This window comes from Equus asinus, chromosome 16, assembly GCF_041296235.1.
Source record: "Equus asinus isolate D_3611 breed Donkey chromosome 16, EquAss-T2T_v2, whole genome shotgun sequence".
NCBI lineage: Eukaryota > Metazoa > Chordata > Mammalia > Perissodactyla > Equidae > Equus > Equus asinus.
In genome coordinates this window covers 40585741-40608816 of record NC_091805.1, presented here as the reverse complement: position 1 = coordinate 40608816, position 23076 = coordinate 40585741, and the positions used below count along the sequence as shown (strand labels likewise).

At 37.3% G+C, this 23076-nt stretch overlaps 1 protein-coding gene and 1 long non-coding RNA gene across 3 annotated transcripts in view; one reads left to right on the top strand and one right to left on the bottom strand.

Moving 5' to 3' along the window:
• VAV3 (vav guanine nucleotide exchange factor 3) overlaps positions 1 to 23076 on the top strand; it is a 349793-nt gene that overhangs the window by 166288 nt on the left and 160429 nt on the right. For both annotated transcript variants that reach the window (XM_070486950.1, XM_070486951.1), the window contains 9 exons: positions 2421 to 2489; positions 4290 to 4393; positions 6213 to 6312; positions 10243 to 10338; positions 13481 to 13549; positions 15350 to 15436; positions 19559 to 19644; positions 21242 to 21374; positions 21756 to 21865. In XM_070486950.1, coding sequence (XP_070343051.1) covers positions 2421 to 2489; positions 4290 to 4393; positions 6213 to 6312; positions 10243 to 10338; positions 13481 to 13549; positions 15350 to 15436; positions 19559 to 19644; positions 21242 to 21374; positions 21756 to 21865 — 854 coding nt within the window. The remainder of the gene's footprint in view (positions 1 to 2420; positions 2490 to 4289; positions 4394 to 6212; positions 6313 to 10242; positions 10339 to 13480; positions 13550 to 15349; positions 15437 to 19558; positions 19645 to 21241; positions 21375 to 21755; positions 21866 to 23076) is intronic.
• LOC139040395 (uncharacterized) lies at positions 13911 to 20875 on the bottom strand. The gene is made up of 3 exons (XR_011494877.1): positions 20745 to 20875; positions 14376 to 14434; positions 13911 to 14027 (listed from the first exon to the last, which is right to left on the bottom strand). It is a non-coding gene; the product is annotated as an uncharacterized lncRNA (long non-coding RNA).

Sequence of the window (23076 nt, the reverse complement as noted above, 5' to 3'; positions counted from 1 at the left end):
TTTTTTATTTAAAGATCTCAGAGTAGGGCCAGCCCAGTGGTGCAGCAGTTAAGTGGGTATGTTCAGCTTCAGGGGCCTGGGATTCCCTGGTTCAGATCCCGGGTATGGACATGGCACCGCTTGGCAAAAGCCATGCTGTGGTAGGCATCCCACATATAAAACAGAGGAAGATGGACATGGATGTTGGCTCAGGGCCAGTCTTCCTCAGCAAAAGGAGGAGGATTGGCAGTAGTTAGCTCAGGGCTAATCTTCCTCAAACAAAAAAAAAGATCTCAGAGCAGATTTATTCATTCTGTAACTGTTTACTGATTTCTTATATCTGAATGCACTGTTTTAGGGACTGAAGATATAGCAGTAAACACAGCAAAATTCTGGTTCTCATGACATTTTCTCTCTCACTTGGGAGGGTTTATAATGTAAGCACATGTATGCCAGGTGCTGGTAATTTTCTGAAGAAAAATAAGGCAGGGGAAGGGGACAGGGAGTGATAGGGGAAGGCTGTGTTATTTTATAGAGTGGTAATGGAAGGCCTCTGTGATAAGATCATATTTAAGCAGACAGCTGAGTGACTTGAGAGAACAAGCCATGAAAATATCCCAGAGATGACAATCCCTGAGAGAAAGGCCCTCAGATGGGACAGTGTTTGGTGTGCTTCTAGGAACAGCAATAGTCCAGGTGGCTGTAGCAGAATGAGTGTAGGGCAGCAGGGAGATTAGAGAGCTCCTGAGCCACCAGGTCATAGAGGAGCATATAGAAGCTTCTAGCGCAAAGCTAGAGTTCTTTGAGTAGAAGAAGTGACATGATCTAATGTAAGTTTTTAACAGCTCATTCTGTCTTTTGTCAGGCAGAAGTGGAAACTGGGAGAAAATTTAGAAGGGCATTGTAGTAATCAAGTTGACAGAAAATGATGGTATTGGAGTGTGGTAAAGAGTGGTCACATTCTAATAAATTGTGAAAGTAGAGTCAAGCGGATTTGATGATGAGTTAGTTAAGGGATGTGTGGGAAACACAGCAATCAAGAATGCTAGGTTTTTAGCATGAGCAACTGTGTGAATGAAGATGGTTGCTGAGATGGGGAAGGACAGCTTTGGGAATCACGAATCTGTTGGGACGTATTAAATTTGCAATACCTATTAGTTTCCAAGGGGATGTGTTGAGGAGGAAGTTAGATACATGAGTCTAGCATTAAAGGTAAAGGTTGAATTGATGTATATATTGGACCGTTATCATTACACAATGGCATTTAAGGCCATGGGACTAAATGAGACCACATAGGGAAGGAATGTTGGCAGAGAAGAGGTTTGAGGTCACCTTTGGTGACTTCAACATGTAGAAGTTAGGAAAACAAGAAACAAGAAAAAGTTCAGGAAGTTTAGGAAAAGAGATGAAGGTGCGGAAGAGTTGTTTAGGAGAGTGGGAGAGTAAATTGACTAGGGAAATGTAGTAGAATTATGTGGCGTTACAGGCTCAATTGTGTTTTGTGATTATATTTAAAATTCAACTATAAATATAGTTCATGTTTAACTTCTTAAGTAGTGGCACAAAATATTTGTCAGGCTATATTTAACTAGGGTTTTTATTTTTCCAGAAAAGCACAATGGAAGAAGAGAGGGTAGGGGTATATGCAGGGAAGTGATTCTGATGATGGTTCATGGAGAGTAAACGACATAAGGAGGGAAGTGGGGATGTGAGAGATGTGGCATGGTCAGTGGATTGGCAGACCCAGTGGGGCTGAAGGATTCCATGAAGGAATGAGCTGTAAAGGTAAGAGGTAGTGATCAGAGAGTTGACTGCTTGAAATTAATGTTATGGAGCATATGCAGTTGTTGATAATGACAAGGTCTTGGGATATGACCAGAAGAGTAGGGAGCTGAGTTATGATGGAGCTCAAGATTATTGAAGCTCAAGGAACGGAGAGGCCAGGCTATTGGAAGGGTCATCTACACAGATACTGAGATTGTCAAGAATGAAGATGGGAATAGTAATGGAAAGAGATATGACAGAACTAAAATTCTAAGGGAATGAAGGGGATGATCCATAAACTGGATCAGAGTATTGACCTCGGGGATCTAGACTCTCCACAAGGCGTTTGAGGGATATATCCGTCCTCAAATATTTCTTCAAAATGTTACCATTTTTTGCCAGTTTGGCCAGTGGTGTTCCCATTTTTTCTTACTTTCAGAAGCAGTTATTGTCTAAACCTTTTATTTTATATTTTCAATGTATTAACTTGTATTTATGTCTTTATATCTGTCTTGAAGTATAAAATCTTTAGAGAAAATAGTTTCTGCTTTTTTCTTGGTATTTATGATACTGATAAACAATTGACTTTTGGTAAATATGTATTGTTTGTACATGAAAAACTGTTATATAGATTAGGATAAGTTGTGCTTACTTATTTCTCTCTTCTTTCCTGGTAGTATTTCATGGCGCCATTAAAAAGATTTCTGACAGCAGCAGAATTTGATTCCGTATTCATCAACATTCCTGTAAGTAAAAACACACCAGTTAAAATTGTGGTATACATCTCTAAAATCCTCCTTTTCTTATTGAGTTCCAGATCCCTCTTTTAGCACTCTCCTGTATTCTTTAAGAATTTTGAGCCTATTTTTTGCCTCCTGAGTTCTTATAGCCTTATTTTCTAGACATAGCTGATATGTAATATTGTAAATCAAAGGTCAGTCAGAATGTATGCTGACCACAAATGGGTAAGTAGGATTCGTGTATTGTCCCTGACTGCTTGTCATGATGGAGTTGTCTCAGTTATTCCCTGTGTTACTATCTGTCTGTCTTGTGGGAGTCCCTTCTGCCCCACTGCCTGCTCCATCTTTCCTCCAGCCCCTCCACTCTGACTTAGAAACACTGTCCTGACTCCACAAGTCTCCTCCACTTCCCATCATTCCTCTACTTCCTTGGCCTCTGCTTTTTGGTCTTGTCTGCTTCTGGTTGTATCAACCTCAGCTCACATTTATGTAAGCATTTACAGTTTCAGGGTACCTTACAATTATCTTACAATCCTAAATGGATGTTTATCCAGAAGCAATAGAAGCAAACCTAATGCTATGCCAGTTGAGGTCATGCTTGGCAAGATTCAAGTTCTTAGACCTCTGGAACTGCCTTTGATTTTAATATATGGCTCTAATATACAGTATATAAGCTTTGATGTACAGGCTTGCTTGTATCACCTGAAAGGTCCCTAATATTTTGATTCTGTTATATTCAGTGCTGATGTACACCAGTTGGTTGGCTGTGATATGTTGTCCTTGTCCCTGATTTTGGCTAAATGAAGACATTCCCATTGACTTGTAACATAGCAGGAGGAAAAAGATCATAAATATCAGATAGCATAAAGCAAACTGCACATTCTAGGAAGATGAAGATCTTGAACCCCCTAAATATGGTCACTGTAACTTAGGAACAACTTGACAGTGCTTATTCTTATGGCTTTTTTTATGCTTCTCAACAAAGTGACAGGGTCAACATAGTCATGTATCATTTCTTCCCTACTAATGAAAGGGCATGCTGTGACATCAGTGTGTGCTCTAAGGTACACGTGAAGAGATAATGGGAGAATTGGCACCTTGATTTGAATTTCCTCATTTCCTGGTTGTGACATATATTTACTGCCTGACTGAAAATTACTTGCTTATCAGGAAAAATGTGAAATTCTGACTGTTGAGTTGCTCTAATAAACTGCCTCATACAATTTACTTGCTCCTTATTGATACCATTAGTTGTCTGGTTTCAAGTAATTTAGTCTGATTATTGTTAGTTTAGCGCCAGGACACCACTAATTGACCAAAGTACAAATCTACATTTTTATGTCCCGAGGACATGAATCATTACTTGATCCTGTCAATAAAACATTAAGCACTTGGATAGTTTTATTTAAAAATTTAAACTGATTATAAAATGAAAATGAGCTGTACATATTTTTATAGAAGGAATAAATGACCCTTTAATAACTGGTAAGATAATTTCTTTTTTCACAGGACACTGACACTTCAAGTCAGATTTGAAATTGCTGTTTCCCATGCACATGGCCTGTCTCTCTCTCCCTCTCTCTCTTCCTTTCCTTCTCCTTCTTCCCTTTTTCCCTTCATTCTCTGTCTTCTCTCCCTCGCCTCCCCATCGTCGTCCTCCTCTCTCTACTGATGGATAAGGTTAATATATTCAGAGCATTCAGCATATCCTTGAATGGCAAGTCTATCCACAGTAGAGATTCTGGGTTTGGGGTGCTTTTTTGGTTCTGATTCCTAATTTTCTTTGACATTATTTTCTTTTCTAAGGAACTTGTAAAAGTTCATCGGAACCTAATGCAAGAGATTCATGATTCCATTGTAAATAAAAATGACCAGAACTTGTATCAAGTTTTCATTAACTACAAGGAAAGGTAACTTTTAAATTTTGTGGCTATTAGTTTGTAATTATAGTGAAGGTTAGTATCAAAATTGCTCATAAGTAGCTATTATTACTGTTAATTAAGATACTACTTAGGGGGCCAGCCCAGTGGCGCAGTGGTTAAATTGGCATGTTTCGCTTCTCAGCAGCCCGGGGTTTGCCGGTTTGGATCCTGGGTGCAGACATGGCACCACTTGGCAAAAGCCATGCTGTGGTAGGCATCCACATATAAAGTAGAGGAAGATGGGCACGGATGTTAGCTCAGGGCCAGCCTTGCTCAGCAAAAAGAGGAAGATTGGCGGCAGTTAGCTCAGGGCTAATCTTCCTCAAAAAGAAAAAAAAAAGATACTACTTAGAGAGTAGCAAAAGCATGGGACAGCTGATCTCAGGGTGGTAGTTTGAGCTCTATATGTATATCAGAAAAAAAAAAGTGAAAAAAAAAGGCATCCAGACTTCTGCATTGCCGATCAGAAGGTGTAGGTTCTTTTACAGACCCTGTCACCCTTGACTTCTGTAGTTTGCAGGAAGTCATTTTAACTCTCTGAGCAGCATCCTTTTCTCCATCTTGTAAATGTTAGATGTAGATTAGCTGGTACCTAGTGCTTTTTCCAACTCTAATATTTTATAATTCTCTATTTTGGAGTATTAGATTCACAGGTAAAGTCAGTTTCCCTTTCTAAGTTTGAAAAACATCTTCTGAACAACTCAAATGAATTAAAGTACCAAGGAATTTCATTTAAAATATAGTTCTCTCGGGTCTGGCCCATGTTAAGTTTGCGCATTCTGCTTCGGCCGCCTGGAGGTCGCTGGTTCAGAGCCCAGGTGCGAACCTAAGCACTGCTTATCAAGCCATGGTGTGGCAAGTGTCCCACATCTAAAATAGGGGAAAATGGGTATGGATGTTAGCTCAGGGCCAATCTCAGCAAAAAGAGGAGGATTGGCGGTGGATGTTAGCTCAGGGCTAATCTTTCTTGGGGGAAAAAATATAGTTCTGTCTTTTTAAATCAGGCGCTATGGTTCCTAGTACTGACTAAGAAGTGGCTAAGGAATTGCTTTGCATCAACAATGAGATAAACATTAACTTATTAGTAGTTTTTTCCAAAAGGAGAGGTAAAAGAAACAATAAAGTACCCAGCCTCTTTGCAAAATATCTGTATTACTCCAGAGATAGCCTTCCTGAAGCAAGCTTAACTCCATGCAATGTGAGTTATCTTCTATCCAGTACTGTTCAGGCTTCTCATCCCCACTTTTCAAATAATGTATTTTCCTTAATTAAAAAGTAGGAAGGTGTAGGAAGTTTATTATTGAGTAGAGTCATAAGTAGTGATTACAATAAAATTAGAGTATAAAATAAAACTGTACCTGAGTGTGAATTAACAGTAAAAAGTTGATCTCTAATAGGAACTTAAACAGAAATGTTTAGTTTTGTTTTTGTGGTGTATATGTGTACTCAATATTAAAAGTCATTAAGCCAATTTGTAAAACCTACCTACTGTAAAAATGTACATGGAATTAATCCCATTCAAATTTAGAAATCAAAATTAGTCATTTTTTTATACCATAAGTATGAGTGACCTTCATTCTATGACTGGATGTGTGATGTGTCTTAAAAAGAACTGAGAAAGCTGAGGTTCAGAGATGTGAGTAATTTGCCCAGGGTTACCTAGGTCGTTAGAGCTGCAGGACAAGTAAGATTTGTCTGATTCTCCCTAACTGTGGTTTTAGAAAGATAGAAATTCTGCCTCTTTCCCCTTCCACTTCATTACTGGTTTTTCGCCCTACAGATTCCTCCCTCTCTTCTTCCTTTTCAGGTTGGTTATTTATGGGCAGTACTGCAGTGGAGTGGAGTCGGCCATCTCTAGTTTAGACTACATTTCTAAGACAAAAGAAGATGTCAAACTGAAATTAGAGGTGCCTGTTTATTTTTTGTTAGTTTATGAAATAAAGTAAAATAAAACTAAAAGCAATTATATTCCTTTTCATGATCAATGCAACCGTAAACTTCCCAGTGTATTCACAATTTAATTTCAAGTCAGTTTTATAAAATATTTTAATAGATAGCTCTATAAAATAATGATATGGTAATAACAATAATAACAATAGTAAAATTTAAGACTTACGGCTCTCTGTTGTCCATGCATTGTCTCATTAGATTCTCAGAACTCTGTGAGATAGATACAATTAATTTTCTTAGCTGATGAATGAGAAAGCCAAGGTTCAGAGAGGTTATGAGTAATTTGACCAGGGTCATCTAGGTAGTAAGAGGTGCAGGAGGAATAAGATATATGTAAGATAATGTATATGTAAATTTAAAATGTTTGTTAAAAATATAAGACATTTAAGGTCAGGCGTATAAAAATGTATGGCTGTTGCTCATAAGAAGGAAGACGACAGACACAAACATCATAAGATTAAGTAGTATGTGATGAGCACTGGTTGACAGGGCTCCGTGGGTAAGACTGAGTGATCACTTCAGGATAGGGAAAATGTAGAAGATTTCTCTGAAGAGGTATTACTTGAGTTAGGTCACTGAAGAATGGGGTGAGTCTCGACAGATGAGATTACAGGGAGAGCATTCTGGAGAAATTGTTATGTCTTGACCAGAAAAGTCGGGAAAGTTTGAGAAATGGGGAGTAGGCCAGTGTGAACAGAGCACATGGTAGCAATGGAAAATAAGTCTGGAAACTATTGTCATTTTTCTTGAACATCATTTTTTTTTCACAAGAAGAGTTTGCACTTTCAAAGAACTTTTGAAAAATGATTATATGTTTTATGAATTATCTCAAATGTATTATCCATATGTTTGGATTTTCTGAAGTTTCAGGTAGAGGTATAGAGTCAACTCAGAAATGACTGCGTGTGGCTTAGCTGGCTCTTGAGTGTCCCCTTTGCTGCTCTTTGTTCAGTTTAGCACTGAGATCAGAGGACGAACAGGGAAGAAAAGAGGCAGATGATTTTCAAATCAGAACCCCTTCATTGTTTTAGCATATCTGGGGTGATTTCATAACTCATAACAAAGGGGAACTATTGGTTAGAAAGTTTGCACATCAACAGGCTACCAAGTAGTGTACTGACTCTTTGTCATGGATCTTTTTTCCTTACCTCTTAACAACCCTTTGATGAAGCGGCCCTATGTTTGAAGATGGTTTGACTCACCACTAAATAACATCCTGACAGCCTTGTTAGTGTAAAGGGTTCCTGCCCCTCTTTGGAGAATAGAACCTCTTAAGTGTAGAACTGTGAGCCACCTTGACTCAAATTAAGATATGATGGTAAGATAAAACTTTACAACTTACGCAATTAGTTCCTGATAGAGCTATCATTAAAGCATTTTTTTTTTTTAACAAATATATAAAATTCTGGCTCAAGACAGGAGTCAGCAAGTTGTCAACCAGCCCTCCATTATATTCTCAGCACTGTTTGTATGTTCCTCTCCCTTCTTTCAGAGTCACTGTCAAAGTCCTGCCCCCTGACCATTCTCTGAGGCTTTAGGTACATAGTTTGTGCAGTCACTATCAGTCTTACGGAAAGAGAGGACCTCAGGCTTGGGGCGGGGTGCTGCTGGCTGTCCTTTCCTCATCTGAAAGGCTCCTACCTCTGACCACTTGCCTGATTTGGAAGTACAGTCATGCATCACTTAACAATGGGGATATGTTGTGAGAAATGTGTCAGGCGATTTTGTCATTGTGTGTCCTTCATAAAGTGTCCTTCTACAAACCTAGAGGGCATAGCCTACTACATACCTAGGCTATATGGTATTATACTTAGTAAGTAAGTATACCACCTACTATATGATACTCCATATAGTACCACCACTGCATGGGCTTATGGGACCATGATCATATATGTGGTTGTTGGAACCGTACTCTGCAATTCGCAGCATGATGGGCGGAAAGCTGCTATTCTTGGTACCTCTCTGCCTCCTTCCTGTCTTCTGTTTTGTGGTTATTTTTGCTCTTGTTGATTTTTTTTTTCTTCTCTTCTTTGGAACCAAAATAACATGGGGTGAAGGATAATAGAATCTCTTTGTCTTGCCCGGTAAGCTGGCTCATCCCTATTCCATTTGATTTTCTTTTCAATTAGAATTGGAGTTTAGGCTAGGCACGTGAATGGATGTTTTCAAAGAATCATTTCTACCCTTTATTTATTTTCGATACTAGTAAGAATTTTACACCTCAGTCTCAGGCCCCCCAGTTTTAGGAAATGCCAGTAACGTTAGTTTCTTTACTTCCTGAGCCTATAACTTAGAAATTAAAGGAAGTAATTTTGTCCCTAACAGTTTTAAACTGAATTCATAATATAGCAAGGTGAATTTTAAATGTATGACATTTTTGTTTCTAACACTGTGTTAAGAAGGCTTGGTATAAGAAGTGTAAGATACAACTTTAATTCCAAGAAGTTTAAAATGCAGCTGGAAAGATGAGACCCATTCATTACAATAGTGATAACAGTTTAACCTCCTATTTGAGACCCATGATCCAGAACTTTCTACAATCTGTAGAAGAAAGAAGTCAGTTGAAATAGTTATCCTTCCAGTGAATTGCAGCAATTGACAAGACATGAACTAACATGTCAAGATGTGTCCCCAGTTCTTCTTGCTTAAGAGCTGTAGTCAGGCACTCGTTAAGTCACTATGGTCATTAGAGCTAATGGTGTTTGCTTTATAGCTTCTGATAACACATCCTTCCATGTGCCAGGAAAGCTAGGTGTGGGCAAAGGGGAAACAAACTCACGAACAAAGGAGTATCTTCTTGAACACAACTCCTTCCATGAGCTGGAAAATTCCTTGGTCTGGGATGTGCAATTGTCTGAGGCTTTTGGGCTCAAAGTTGCTTGCTAATAATAATATTTTTATGGAACTTCATTGCTTTTTTTTTTTTTTTGGACTAGACCACAGATATGTGAGAAACCATAAAATTAGAAAAGGAACTTGTTCAAGGTGACACAGCCAAGAGTTAGCCAAACTTGATTTAAATTCAGGCTGACACTTCAAATTCAAAGTACTTGCCTCAAAGTCATAGTTAATGTCAAAAGAGTGAACAGATCAATACTATTTTTAGATGAACTTTTAAGAAAGAAGAGTGTGAGATTAAAAAAATAAAATCTGAGGATTTTACAACTTTGAATCCAGTAGTAGGGTTATACGTTAGCAAATTTTCAGTCAGTCATTCCATTTCATGCAGGTAAATATTTTTTAAGTAAATACTAGATTCTTAGAGGGATAAAAGATATTATATATTGGGGAAGATATTATATACAATAACTAAAAGACCCACAAAGCACAGAGAGAGAGAGAGCATAATTTTGATTGGGATTATTACTAAAAGCCTAGAAGTATAGTTATTCAAGAGGATGATGAATTTTGCTGGAAACTGGACAAAGCACATGGGATTTGAAGGAAACTGAACAAACCAAGGCATGATGGTGGGAAAGGCACATGGCAGGTTTGATGAGTAGGGCCTTCTTGTTGATGCCTGGTCCACAGGCCCACGAGGGGAGATTGGTGGAAGGTAGAGCTAGGAGGGTAAGTGGAGGAAGACCTTGGAGGGCCACTACAGAAAGTAATCTTCATGCATAAAATAGTTCTACTATGGAGTCCTATTTAGGGTTGAAATGCTACAAGATTTGTTTGTTTCCTTGGTTTTTAATTAAAGATACTTTCTATTTTTTAGAAAGGAGGATTGTTAAGGAAAACAACAAAATATTTATTATATAATAACAGTGTTGTTTATGGCTTTTGCATCTTTTATTGCAAAAGGCCTTTCTGCATTTTGTTTTATGACTGCCTTTGATGAAACTAACAAAACTTTTAAAAGAAGTTTTTAAAAAACATTTCATTAGGAATGTTCCAAAAGAGCAAATAATGGGAAATTCACTCTTCGAGATTTGCTTGTGGTTCCTATGCAACGTGTTTTAAAGTATCACCTTCTCCTCCAGGTATGTAACTTAACGCTGTTTGTTTGTTTATTTGTTCATTTATTCATTCAACAAAATATTAATGAAGCATCAGCTATGCTCCACAGGCTCCACGTTTGGGGCTCTATCCCCTTACAATTTTCACTTATTAGTACAGCTAAGTGGGAAATAACAGAAGAGCTGGAAACTTTTTCTTCCTATCAGCAATGATGATTCTGTATTTTCTACAAAGTCACATTTTGTGTCCTTCCAACAGAACTGTCTTCAAAAGAATTAAAACGCAAGGCAAAACAAATAAAAAGATCCCTTCAACTAAGTCCTCTGTAGTGAGCATTAATCATTTATTAGAATCTCAGTGTTGCGACACACTTGAATTTTGCTAGGTTAATTGTGTTAGACCTTTTGCCTTACAACCATAAACTAAAGAGAATTGTGACACATTCTGGGTTGTGTTCTGCTATAGTGAATTACAATAAGACTACATTTATTTTGAAGTGATTCTTGTTATAACCCCAAAGCTTATGGTTTCCACGGTTAGTCTTCTAATGAGGGTGGAGAGTCTTATAAATTTAATTTGATAGCTGTACCAGGAGACTCATTAGTTCTGCTCCAAAGAAATGTCTTACCGTATTAGTCTGTCAACTCCGCTGATGCTTGTGAGATGTCACTTTAAAAAGATCTGCTACCTGTACGTGAAATATAATTTTGAGTCTGCTGTGCTTTGTACATCTTGTATATTAAATTTCTTGAACTGTAGCCACAAAATTATTAGTCATCTCTATTTTTGTTCTACTGAGAAATCAGAAAAATTCAGACCCTGATTATTCCTTAAAAATGCATTAAAACATTTATGAGACTTAAACTCAAAGCAACTTAATCAAATTGGATTTTATGAAAAAGTAATAAGGAAGACATAGGCAATCAGTTTCTAAGACATCATGGAACGAAAAACATGTCCAAAAAAAGATAATTTATTTTGTAACTTTGGTATAGTCAGATATCAATTGAAGAATTTAGAAGGTGCAGTTTTCCAGCAGCATCTATTTTGGTCACTTCTAAGGCTTTAGACAGACTTATAAAAGTATAAAATAGGACTTTAGCTTTTTGAAATGCCACAGACTTTTTTTCCTAATTCCTCTTGGATTGTTTCGTATTTTAAATTTCAAAATTATGTTTGGTTTCATGATAATTTTTTAAAATAGGAAAAATTTTATTTGGGGCACTACATACAGATAAAAATTCTAGAAATGTTTTTCCATCTTGAAATAGTGTAGAGTAGAATTTATTTGTCTGATGTTTAGAAATTTGAATAAATGTGTTATGAATTTGAACATTTCCTACTTCTAGATTTTAGTGGGGAAATCATTTTTGAAAGGCTTTATGATTTGAAAGCACAGGCTTATAAAATTAGAATATTTTATAGTGGGGAGTTTGAAAGTTTGAGAATAATTTGCTATTACTATTTAATAAAGAGAGTAAAAATAGAAATAAAAGAATATAACTTTGACGAGTTTATTATATGTAAGAGATTTGATGTCTGTAGGTCCTATTTATGACCAGAAACACTACTGGTATTGAATTCAGCCAAGAGTTTTGAGTGACTCCCCTGGACCACACACAGTATTAGGCACATGTGTTGTAAAATAGCCCCTAGGCCCTGGAGGAGTGCACTGTTTAGATGGGGAGAATGAAATGTAAGCTGCCAAGTACAACGCAATGTGATAGATATGCAGAGGGGACAAATAAAGGCTTAGTTAATTATGCCTAAGGAGGCTGGGGACTTGAGTAGAGGCCTCTGTGTCATAGAAAGCTTCACAGAGGAATGATTCTTGAACTGGGTTTTGAAGGAATACTAAGAGTTTGACAGGTGGATCAGAGAGGGGAAGGGCTTTCTAAGAGAAAACAGCATGCCTAATGGGGTCAGATACTAGAACTATTTTGAGAATTGCAGTTAATCTAATATGAATAGACTATAGATTGTTTGGGCAGAAGTGGAGAGAGAAGTTGGGAGAGGTTTACCCAATTTAGATCCTGAAGGGTCTGTCTAAGAGGTATGGATAACAACCTGAAACTTTTGTGGGCATCACAGAAGTCTAAATAGGGTAGAGACAAGATCTGATTTACAATTTAGAAACCTAACTCTGATGTCGATAGACTGAATAGATTATAGTGAGGAGAGACTGCAAGTCAGAAGATCAGTCAGGAGCCTATTATAAAGACCCATTTGAAAAGAGTAACAATCTGAACCAAGGTAGGGCAGTAAGGATGGTTTCAAGGGGAACGGTCAGGGTTACTGTCACCAGAACATAGTGACGGGGGAGAGAGAGGGGTGTCTCGGACACCTTGGGCACCTTTCAGGTCATCATTACACTGATGAAAGTGCCATCATTCAATAAAACATAAACAGGAACAAGAGTAGAATTGTGAGTGAAGATGCATTAAGTTTGGACATGTTGAATTGGAGAGGTTTATGAGATACTATTAGTTCTAATAGGTAGAGCTATTTCATTGGACAGATGAGTCTGAGACTCAGGCATGAGTTCTGAGTTGAGCACATTCATTACAGAGTGATTGTCTCAGGTGATAGTTGACATTGTGGCAAGGGTTATGATAGAATCTGCAGAGTATGTAAAATAAGAATAACAGAAAACTAAGGTGAAAATCTAGGGAACAATAACTTTCTAAGGTGCAATAAAGAAAGAAGTATGAAAGATGGATGGATAGGCAGAACAACAAACTAACAAACAACCATAACAGCAACAAACAGAAGATCCTAATGTCCCTGAAGCCAAAGGAGAGGTGTAGTCATCAGAATCAAAAGCCGTAGAGAAGCCAAGCTTGATAAAGAGTGAAAAGTATCAGTTCAACTGGCAATGAGGGGATCTTTCCTAACACTTCGGGAGAGGGTTCCTGTAATGATGGGGGATAGAATTGGGTTCGTCTTTGAAAGGAAAATGTTTCCAACCATTGTCTCAGGCTCTTTTGGTATCTAGTTGGTCTTCTTACAGATTGAAAATTTTGATGAAAATAGAGCCTAGTTACATTAGATTTATCACATTGTGATGCAGATAAGGATAAAAATGGTTTATTTTTTAAATGTTTTCTTTTGTAAGTTTTGGTTTTAATTTGTCAAAAGTAGTACTCCACTATATCTTCCAAATAGGAGCTGGTCAAACATACCACTGATCCTGTGGAGAAGGCGAATCTGAAACTGGCTCTCGATGCAATGAAGGTAAGGCAGACATATCATTATCTTGTCTGTATTTTTTATTCTTGCCTCAAAACAATAGAATACAAACTGTTACTATCTATGTATGATGTGCTAATATATTATGCATATAAGTATTTGTATAATTTTGTTTTTGATCAGGAGAGCTAGACATTTTTAACTGAAATAGGTATCCTTGCATGGATTTGTTAGACCGAAACACATAAAACCAAGAGGTATATTAAAATAACTTTTCTTATTTATGAATAACATGACAACTTTCATAACCACCAGGAATGATTTAACACAACGATTTTATTTTACATACTTTGTATGGTTACTAATAGAAAGCTGTTGGCTTCATGAGCACCAGGTCAGCTGGTGACACAGAACACTGGTGTGACTTCTTTCCTCAAGTGAGGGTATCTGCCAGGTTTAGCTTTATGGATGCTGTGCGTCAACACAAGTGGATTTCAGTTTGGGTTTCTACTTTCAGGTAAATCTGAAAATCAAGAACTACGAGTAGGTAAAGGCAGACTTTTTGAACATATTTAGCAATCTGTAAAAGCCCAATTTCCACGTTATGGTGGACTTGGACTTTGAAAGAGATAATATTTGCCCCTAACTTAAAATTGGCCCTAACTTAAAACATAGGCAGATATTTTTAGTTTTGTTTTTTGTGGTATATATGTGTACTCAATATTAACAGTCGTTAAGCCAGTTTATAAAACCTACCTACTATAAAAATGTACATGGAATTAATCCCATTCAAATTTAGAAATCAAAATTAGTCAGTTTTTATACCATACAAAATGCCAATGTGACTCTGCTCAGAGCAATGCATACTTACTTATGTGTCTCTGTGCCCATTTCAGTGTTAGCTCTGCTACTTTAGCTGATTTTAGTGGCCTGTCAGGAAACATCACACAATTATTTATTATTATAAAAAAATCAGACCAACTTTCCACTTTTTAAAGAAATCATTTATAGATACATCCTATGAAAACTCAGGCTTTCATTTAGAACAAAGTAAGGACCTGCTTTTTGTCAGAGTTCTGCTCCTACGGTTGCAGATAAATTTGAGAGGGTAGAGAAAAAAGAAAACCCAGAAAACAGGAAAATCTAGAGCACATATAATAAAAATAGCTAGTTACAGTATGGAAAGATTAGCTAATGTTTCCTCAAATATGAGAAAAGACAGTTTAAAATAGGTGAAGGCACATGGAGAAACACGGCCAGCATTGTTAGTTCACTTGAATTCATTTTTGTGCTCTTTAGTTTCTCTCTGTCTCCTTCACTTCTCCTTTATTAGCTCTTTAAAATTGAGCTGGCTTCCTGGACTGAATGCTCTCAGGAACTAAGATACTAACTGGTTGCAGAAAACAGTCCTGCTAGATTCATTGTCTGACTTCTAGTTACTTTTTCTCCCTGCTAATCCTTCCTGATTGCCCTTATTCTAACCCAGGTAAAAATGTAATTCTCTAGAGGTCGGTTATTAATGTGTTTGGAATTTACATTCTCCTGACCTAGTTTCCGTTTTGTTGTTCTGCCTAGTGGCATATTTTGTTTACTTTTTATCCTTATTCTTCTCAAGGGTGTGGTAAATGACAACTCTTCAGTCTTCCCAGCTGTACCCCAGACATTTTAAAATTGCTTTTGAGATGCAGCTTTGATGGATTGGGGATCCATTGTATTGTCATTGAAAAGTTGTGGTGGTTCCATTTACCACTAATGAAATTAATGACGTGTTTTCTTTCAAACAGTTCTCATCTCTTCTCCAATCTTATTGTGCCTTCTTTTTGTACCCTTCTCTTCATCCTTTAGGATTTGGCACAATATGTGAATGAAGTGAAGAGAGATAATGAGACCCTTCGTGAAATTAAACAGTTTCAGTTATCTATAGAAAATTTGGTATGTAATTATGCTTCCATCCAACTCCCCCTCACCCACAAATCAGGAGACATTTTAGGAGTTGTTTTTGAAGAAAAGAAAGTTTACCTTCACGTTTCTGTTGTTCCAGCCTTTTACCTATTCCTCTATTTGGCAGCAGTCACTTGGACATCTAGTGGCACCTGTGACATATCATTGTCCAGGGACTTTCTGCCATCATTTGTCACTCTCACCTTAATCACAGTGTGCCTCTTCCCCCAGCAGTCCAAATTCCAAACATTGAAGTCCATTTTTTTCTTTTCTTCCCCTCACCCTCATACATACTCACAGCTGATTCCTGTTTATTATTTATTTAATGTATATTTATTGGGTAACTACTGGGTGCCAGACGTTTTGCCTGGGACTGAATCTATAGCTGTGAACAGCATGGTCATGGTTGAGGAGACAGTAAAAATGCCATCTCGAGACTAGTGCTGTGAGTGAGCTGCTGTAATAGAGGATAATAAGGGGAGTCCTGGTTTAGATAAGATGGTTAGACAAAGTCCTTCTGAGTCATTTGCCACTTGAACCTGAAGAATCAGAAAAAAATCCAGTGGCATAAAGATCTGCGGGGAGAGGATTCAGGCAGAACCTATGGCAAGTGAAATGCCCAGAGATAGGCAAGAGCCGGGGGGGTTCAAGAAGCTGAAGGGCTAGGGTGGCTGGCAATTGGAAGTGAAAGGAAGAATGGTGGGCTCTGAAGTGGGAGAGGTAGGCAGGAGAGCTGTGCACCCCCAGCCTCGAGGCCATGGCGCTGAGTTGTGCTTTTACTGTGATTGCAGTGGGAAGCCAGTGGAAGGTTTTTATCAGTTTCACAGTCTGATTTACATTTCAAGAAAACCCATTTAGGGGGCCGGCCCTTGGCCTAGTGGTTAAGTTCTCGCGCTCCGCTTCGGTGGCCCAGGGTTTCACCCGTTTGGATCCTCGGGGTGGACATGGCACTGCTTATTAGGCCACGTTGAGGTGGCGTCCCACATGCCACAATTAGAAGGACCCACAACTAAAATATACAACTATGTACTGGGGGGATTCTGGGGAAAAAAAGCAAAAAAAAAAAAGATTGGCAACAGTTGTTAGCTCAGGTGCCAATCTTTAAAAAAAAAAAAAAAAAGAAAGAAAACCCATTTAGCAGGCAGGCCAGTCAGCAAGTTGTTGAGGTGATTTCAAGAGAGAGATGTTGGAGGCCTGGATTAAGCTATGGGCAGTGAAAATAGGGATAAATGAATGGATTTTAAGATACTTTTCTTGGCAGAGCAGTTTTATTACTTCTTTCTCTGAAACGTCTTGAGCTTATTTCTTCTTTTCACACATACAGCCACTTTTCCATTCCAGGACCTCATCTGCCACCTTTCGAGTCACAGAAGCCTCTAATCATCTCTTCCTATAGTTGCATTTCCAAAATGTGAATTTCTCAATTCACGCTCTTTCTCAAACTTGTCAAAATTTTCTGTTGCCTTCAGGATTCAGTGAACATTCCTTAGCATGATATTTAAGGCCCTCAATGATGTGGACTTAAACTCTTTTCCTGGACTCATCCGGTTAATAACTGCCCACGTACTTTACATGGCAGCTACCCTGCTGTGTTGTGTGGTCTCCCATTTGCCGTACATTTTTATCACTCTGCCTTTGGTGGTAAACTTGTCAGAGCCTAGAATGTCTTTTCCCATTATTTCCTATTGAATTCCTTCAAGGTCCAACTAAAATAAATCCTTTTCCTAATCTCCTGTTATCCTTTCTCTTTGTAATTCCGTAGCACGTTGCCTGAATAGCTGTTAGGCATGTTTTTTTGTTGTGGTAAAATATATATAACATTAAATTTACCATTTTTAAACTTAAAGTTTTGTGACATTAAGTACATTCATATTGTTGTGCAGCCATCCCCACCATCCATCTCCATAACTCTTTTCATCTTGTAAAACCGAAACTCTGTACCTGTTACACACGAACTCTCCATTTTCCCCTCCTCCCAGGCCCTGGCAACCACTCTTCTACCTTCTGTCTTTATGAATTTGACTACTCTGAGTACCTCGAGTAAGAGGAATCATACAATATATATTAGTCCTTTTGTGACTGGCTTGTCTCACTTAGCATAATGTCTTTAATGTTTATTCATTTTGAAGCACATGTCAGAATGTCGTCTTTTTTTTTTCAAGATATTCCTTTTTAAGGCTGAATAATATAACACTGACTGTATATAGCCCACATTTTGTTTATCCATTCTTCTGTCTATGGACACTTGGGTTGCTTCCCCCTGTTGTGAATATTGCTGCTATGAACATGGGTGTAGCAATATCTGTTTGAGTCCCTGCCTTCACTTTTTTTGCTTATATACCCAAAAGTGGAATTGCTCAATTTTATGGTAATTCTATATTTAATTTTTTGAGGAATAGCCATGTTGTTTTTCACAGTGGCTGCACCGTTTTACATTCCCACCAGCAATGCACAGGAATTCCAGTGTCTCCACATCCTTGCCAACACTTGTTCTTTTCTTTCTTTTTTTTTTTTTGATAATATCCATCCAAATGGATGTGAAGTGGTATCTCATTGTGGTTTTGATTTTGCATTTTCCTAATGATTAGTGATATTAAACATCTTTTCATGTGCTTCTTGGCCATTCGTATATCTTCCTTGGAGAAATGTCTCTTCAAGTCTGTTGCCTATTTTTGAATCTGTTGTTTGTTTTTTGTTGTTGAGATATGAGTTCTTTATTCTAGGTATCAATTCTTATCATACATTTTTTTTGCAAATATTTTCTCCCATTTTATGGATTGCCTTTTTACTCTGTTGATAGTATCTTTAGCTGAAACTTTTTAATTTTGATGAAGTTCAACTTATCAATCTTTTCTTTTGTTGCCTTTGCTTTTAGTGTCACATCCAAGAAATCATTACTAGGTCCAATGTCATAAACCTTTCCCCCTATGTTTTCTTCTGAGTTTTATATTTTCAGCTCTTTGATTCATTTTGAGTTAATTTCTGTATACAGTGTAAGGTAAGGGTCCAAGTTCCTTCCTGTGCCTGTGCACATCCGGTTTCCCCAGCATCATTTGTTGAAAAGGCTGTCCTATCCCCATTGAATGGTCTTGGCATCCTTGTCAAAAATCATTTGACCGGATATGTGAGGGCTTATATCTGCATGTTCTGTTCTATTCCATTGGTCTAGTAGTCTGTCTTCAGGCCGGCGCCACACTGTTTTTGTTACCATAGCTTTGTCATAAGTTTTGCAGTCAGGAAGTGTGAGACCCCATCTTTGTTCTTCTTCCAGATCGCTTTGTGTATTAAGGCTTCCTTGAGATTCCATGTGATATTTCGTATGAAATTTTCTTTTTCTGAAAAAAATATCATTGGGATTTTGATAGAGAATTTTTATTTCTCTACTTTTTTTGTAGTGTAGTTAAATATGTATCTATCTCCTTTATGAGAATGTAATCTCCTAGATGTTAGTGATAATTTTCAGTCAATTTTTTTTCCTTAGCACCTTGTACAGTAGATGCTCATAAATAACTTAAAAAAAATGTTATTGCCTACCTCTGGGGAAATGGCTCATTATTTTTAATCATTAAATCAGAACTTTTCATTCTTGAGATCTTAGCTCAGGGAAGCCATTCTTGACTCCCTAGATCAAATTAGGTTCCCTGGCTATGCTTGCTTCCTGTGCTCCTCCTTCGTGGCAATTGCACATGTGTAATTATATACTTCTGTGAGTATTTGCCCCTCACGGGGCAGTATGTTCCATGGGTGCAGGGTCTGTGTCATTTTTTCCTATACGTATTACAGTGGATGTTCAATAAATATTAGTTGCTGTAGCTTCCTTGTGATTTGAATTCTTGCAATTAATTCTCTCTTTTGGTAGCTAACTTCCCCAGTTGGGTTAAAAGTAAAATCAATTAAGTGTCCTCAGTATACCTCCTGGACTGACCAAGGACAGACTGTTTTTGAAAATGTATCACACAGACCTGAGCTCTGTAGAGTGAGTCTGCTAAAAATGTAAAATGATAAAATTTGTAATGTAATAAGGTAGATGTCCCTAGTACATATCCTCACTGATATTTATTTCTGTTTTTATATGCTTCTGAAAAACTGAGACATGTACATTTTATATTTTAGAATCAACCAGTGTTGCTTTTTGGACGACCTCAGGGAGATGGTGAAATTCGAATAACTACTCTAGACAAGCATACAAAACAAGAAAGGTGAGAAAAGAGGAGCAATACTTGTTTTCAAAATAATTAGTATCAGAAGATTGATAAAATCTTCAAAACAATTCCTCCAGGACAAAGGAGGGAAATAGAGGAAGAAAAACAAGGGGACAGACCAATCTGTGGTTTTCTAAAGTTTTCTCATATAGAGCAGTTAAGTATTTCCCTCTAGGTTCTAATGTCTGTTGATTTGTGTAAGTTTAACTGCTTGAGAAGGCACTGGCAAATATAGAATGTCGGCTAGAGTAAAAAAAGGTACACATTAAAATAAGAGTAGACATAAAGTAGCAATAGATAATTACCATAAAAACACCATTGTTTCATTCTTTTTTTTTTTGGTATTCATTTTAAAATAACTAGAAATAATACAAAATGTCCTAAAAAGGAAGTCTAAATGATGACCATTTAGTGAGATTTTCTTGAAGGAAACTTGCAGATGAAATCCATGAAGATGAGTGAGCTTGACCAGGTGTCCCTAATTATGTATATATGATTGTGAAACTGATCCATTTGGTAGAAATGGCCATTTTCTGGAACCTTTGGAGATGAGAAAGTCAGCCAGCAGGGGGCAGCATCAGCACTTGCTTCCTCCTTGATACCCAGGCTCTACAGGTAGTTCCTGGGAGAGAGATCCTTTTAGCCTCTCAGGGAAAATAGGATTTGACAGTGATGCAAGTATCAGAGCCATGTGACTGTATCATTATCATTATCATTGTTTAAAAAATGTATGTGTGTTTATCAATGAGAGTTTTTGAAAAGATATAAGTATTGGTATTGGGTGGTAGGATTAAAAGGTTTGTTTTCTCCCCCAATTACATTGTTTTTAATAAGAAAGAAGAGAAATATCAACATGCAAATTTAACCATAATTCTTCTAGTTTACATTTTGCTCATATATCACTCAATTTGTGTTTCAGGTGGTCTATTAAATGATGAGGAGCAGCATAGAGGGGAAAAGCGCAGGTCCCACAATTAGACCCGAGTGTGACTCTTGCTCTGCACCTCACTAGCAGTGTGACCTTGAGCAAATTATCGAACTTCTCTAAGCCCCAATAATATTCTCCCCAATAATATCAAGCTGATAATAATACCCACCTCCGCACGTGGTCCTGGGGATTTAAGTCCAGTGAGTCGTCTTTGTGAAGGGGATGAGCGCAGCTCAAGGCATTCTGGCTGACTCCCAGTAACATCAGTGGAACTTAACTGCTATTGTTGTCGTTAATATTTTTCTGTAAATGTTCAGCTTTTAAACTAAAACCAGAAAAAAGTAATTGCTCATGAAAACGCTTTACTGCTTATCTCAGCTGTTCCTTACAGCACCTCTTCAGTGTGGATATCGTTCTTATTATAATTTGGTCTGTTTTTTCAGTGAGGAAACTGAGGTACAGTGAGGCCATCTATTTAGTAGAGGGAAGTGCCAGGATACACAGAGTTCATTCTTTTCAGTGCGCAGCACTGCCTTTGTCTTTAACTCAAAGCAAAAATGTTTGGTTGGTTTAGTTACATTTTACCAGAGAAGAATTAACATACATGCTTCCAAACCATTTTAAATCAATCAATCTCTTTTCTCCCTTTGTCTCCTTCTCTCTCAGGCATATCTTCTTGTTTGATTTGGCAGTGATTGTATGTAAAAGGAAAGGCGATAACTATGAAATGAAGGAAATAATAGATCTTCAGCAGTACAAAATAGCCAACAATCCTACAACTGATAAAGAAAATAAAAAGGTGAATTCTTGGAAATTAGTAACTGTAATTTAGTCTTATTCAAGGAAAGTGTGCTAATACATTCATGTGAGAGGTGGCTTGTCAATCCAGGTGTTTTTGTTCCTAGAGATTGATTAGGAGCAAACCTCTGTGAGAAATAATTGGACATTGCCACAGCTGTTATGATCATCTCTAATGCCTTAATGATCAAAACAAATGCGTTTGGCATAGAAATTGTTATATAGATGAAGTTGACTACAGTAATCTTGATTGTTCACAATTTGTACAGTGATAATGTTGTGAGAGGTTTGTGAATGATTATGGTAGTGTTTTAGTGAATTTGGAAACATCATGTTATTAATGAGTGATAAATATTAACCTGAGGAATATTAATTTTAACAGTGGTCTTATGGCTTCTACCTCATCCATACCCAAGGACAAAATGGGTTAGAATTTTATTGCAAGACAAAAGATTTAAAGAAAAAATGGCTGGAACAGTTTGAAATGGCTTTGTGAGTATTTCTGCTTTTAAAAGTGCTTATTTCTACTAGTTAAATCTCTTGTGAATAATGAACTACCACTAAGTGTACTCTACTGCTTGTGGCACCTGGAGAGAGGCTGCAGAAACACTTTGCTCTGAGCATGAATGCTACTAGGCGGTTGCTTGATAACTTTGTCTCCTAGCAGAGCAGTTTTGGTGAATTTCTTCAAGAAAAAGAAAGAGGGAGCTCTAACCTTCTGTTTGACTTTCTTCTCATGGGCTTTTAATTCTTTAGCTTTTAGCAGCTCATGAAAATATTGATTATTCTAATGATAAACTTTTAATGTAATTACCATGTTTTATATATATCTTTAAGTTAAATAGAAATACCCCCCCAAACACATACGTACACATATGTACATACATGGACGTATCTTCTTTTTCACAGAAAGATTGATTTCTTCCCCCTGTTTGTTTTTAACTCGTTTATTCTTGGAATCCTGGGTAAATTGCTTGACGTCTTCAATGAATGCTGGAAGGGCTTGATTTCTTTGTGTTCTTTTCTTTTATTGAAGTAAGAGCTCAGCAGAGAGGTGGGAAATAAATCAGACCTGTTTTCAAAGGAATGGCATAAAGAGATGTAATTACACAAGAACGTGTCATTATAGGGGTTTCTTTTAAGTTTTGATGTTTATGGATTAAAAGGTGCGTAATGACCCTTGTTAGGGAAACATATAGGTCACCCTGAATTAACACTGTTAGCAAAAGGTCAAATTAAGAAAAACACTTTTGTGATTTGTTTCATTAGTATTCTAGCATTATTTGCCCTTTGTGGGCAAATTCCATCAGGTTTCTATTTTTGCTTTTGCTTTGTTTTGAAGTGCTCACGTTAATGTAAAATGCAGGTGGGATTAGAATGTTTTATTGTAGTTCTGAAGAGAGAAAAATAAGGATTTTCTTATGATTATTTAAGCTAACATTTTGAGAGACACGATTGTACAACCAGAATATTTTTAAGCTTGTAGACAGTTCTGAGTTCAGCTATAACCATGAACTGGCTGCATAGTCTTAACCAAGTTATTTAACCTCTCAGAGCCTCAGTTTCCTCCTCTGTAATATAGGAAGCATATTTATTTCGAATTCCAAGTAATATATGTCAGGCAGGATGCTAGCCAAATAGTACAACAGCAGTGACATGGGAGTGACAGTAAGTGATATCTGTTGTTATCACTATTATTAATC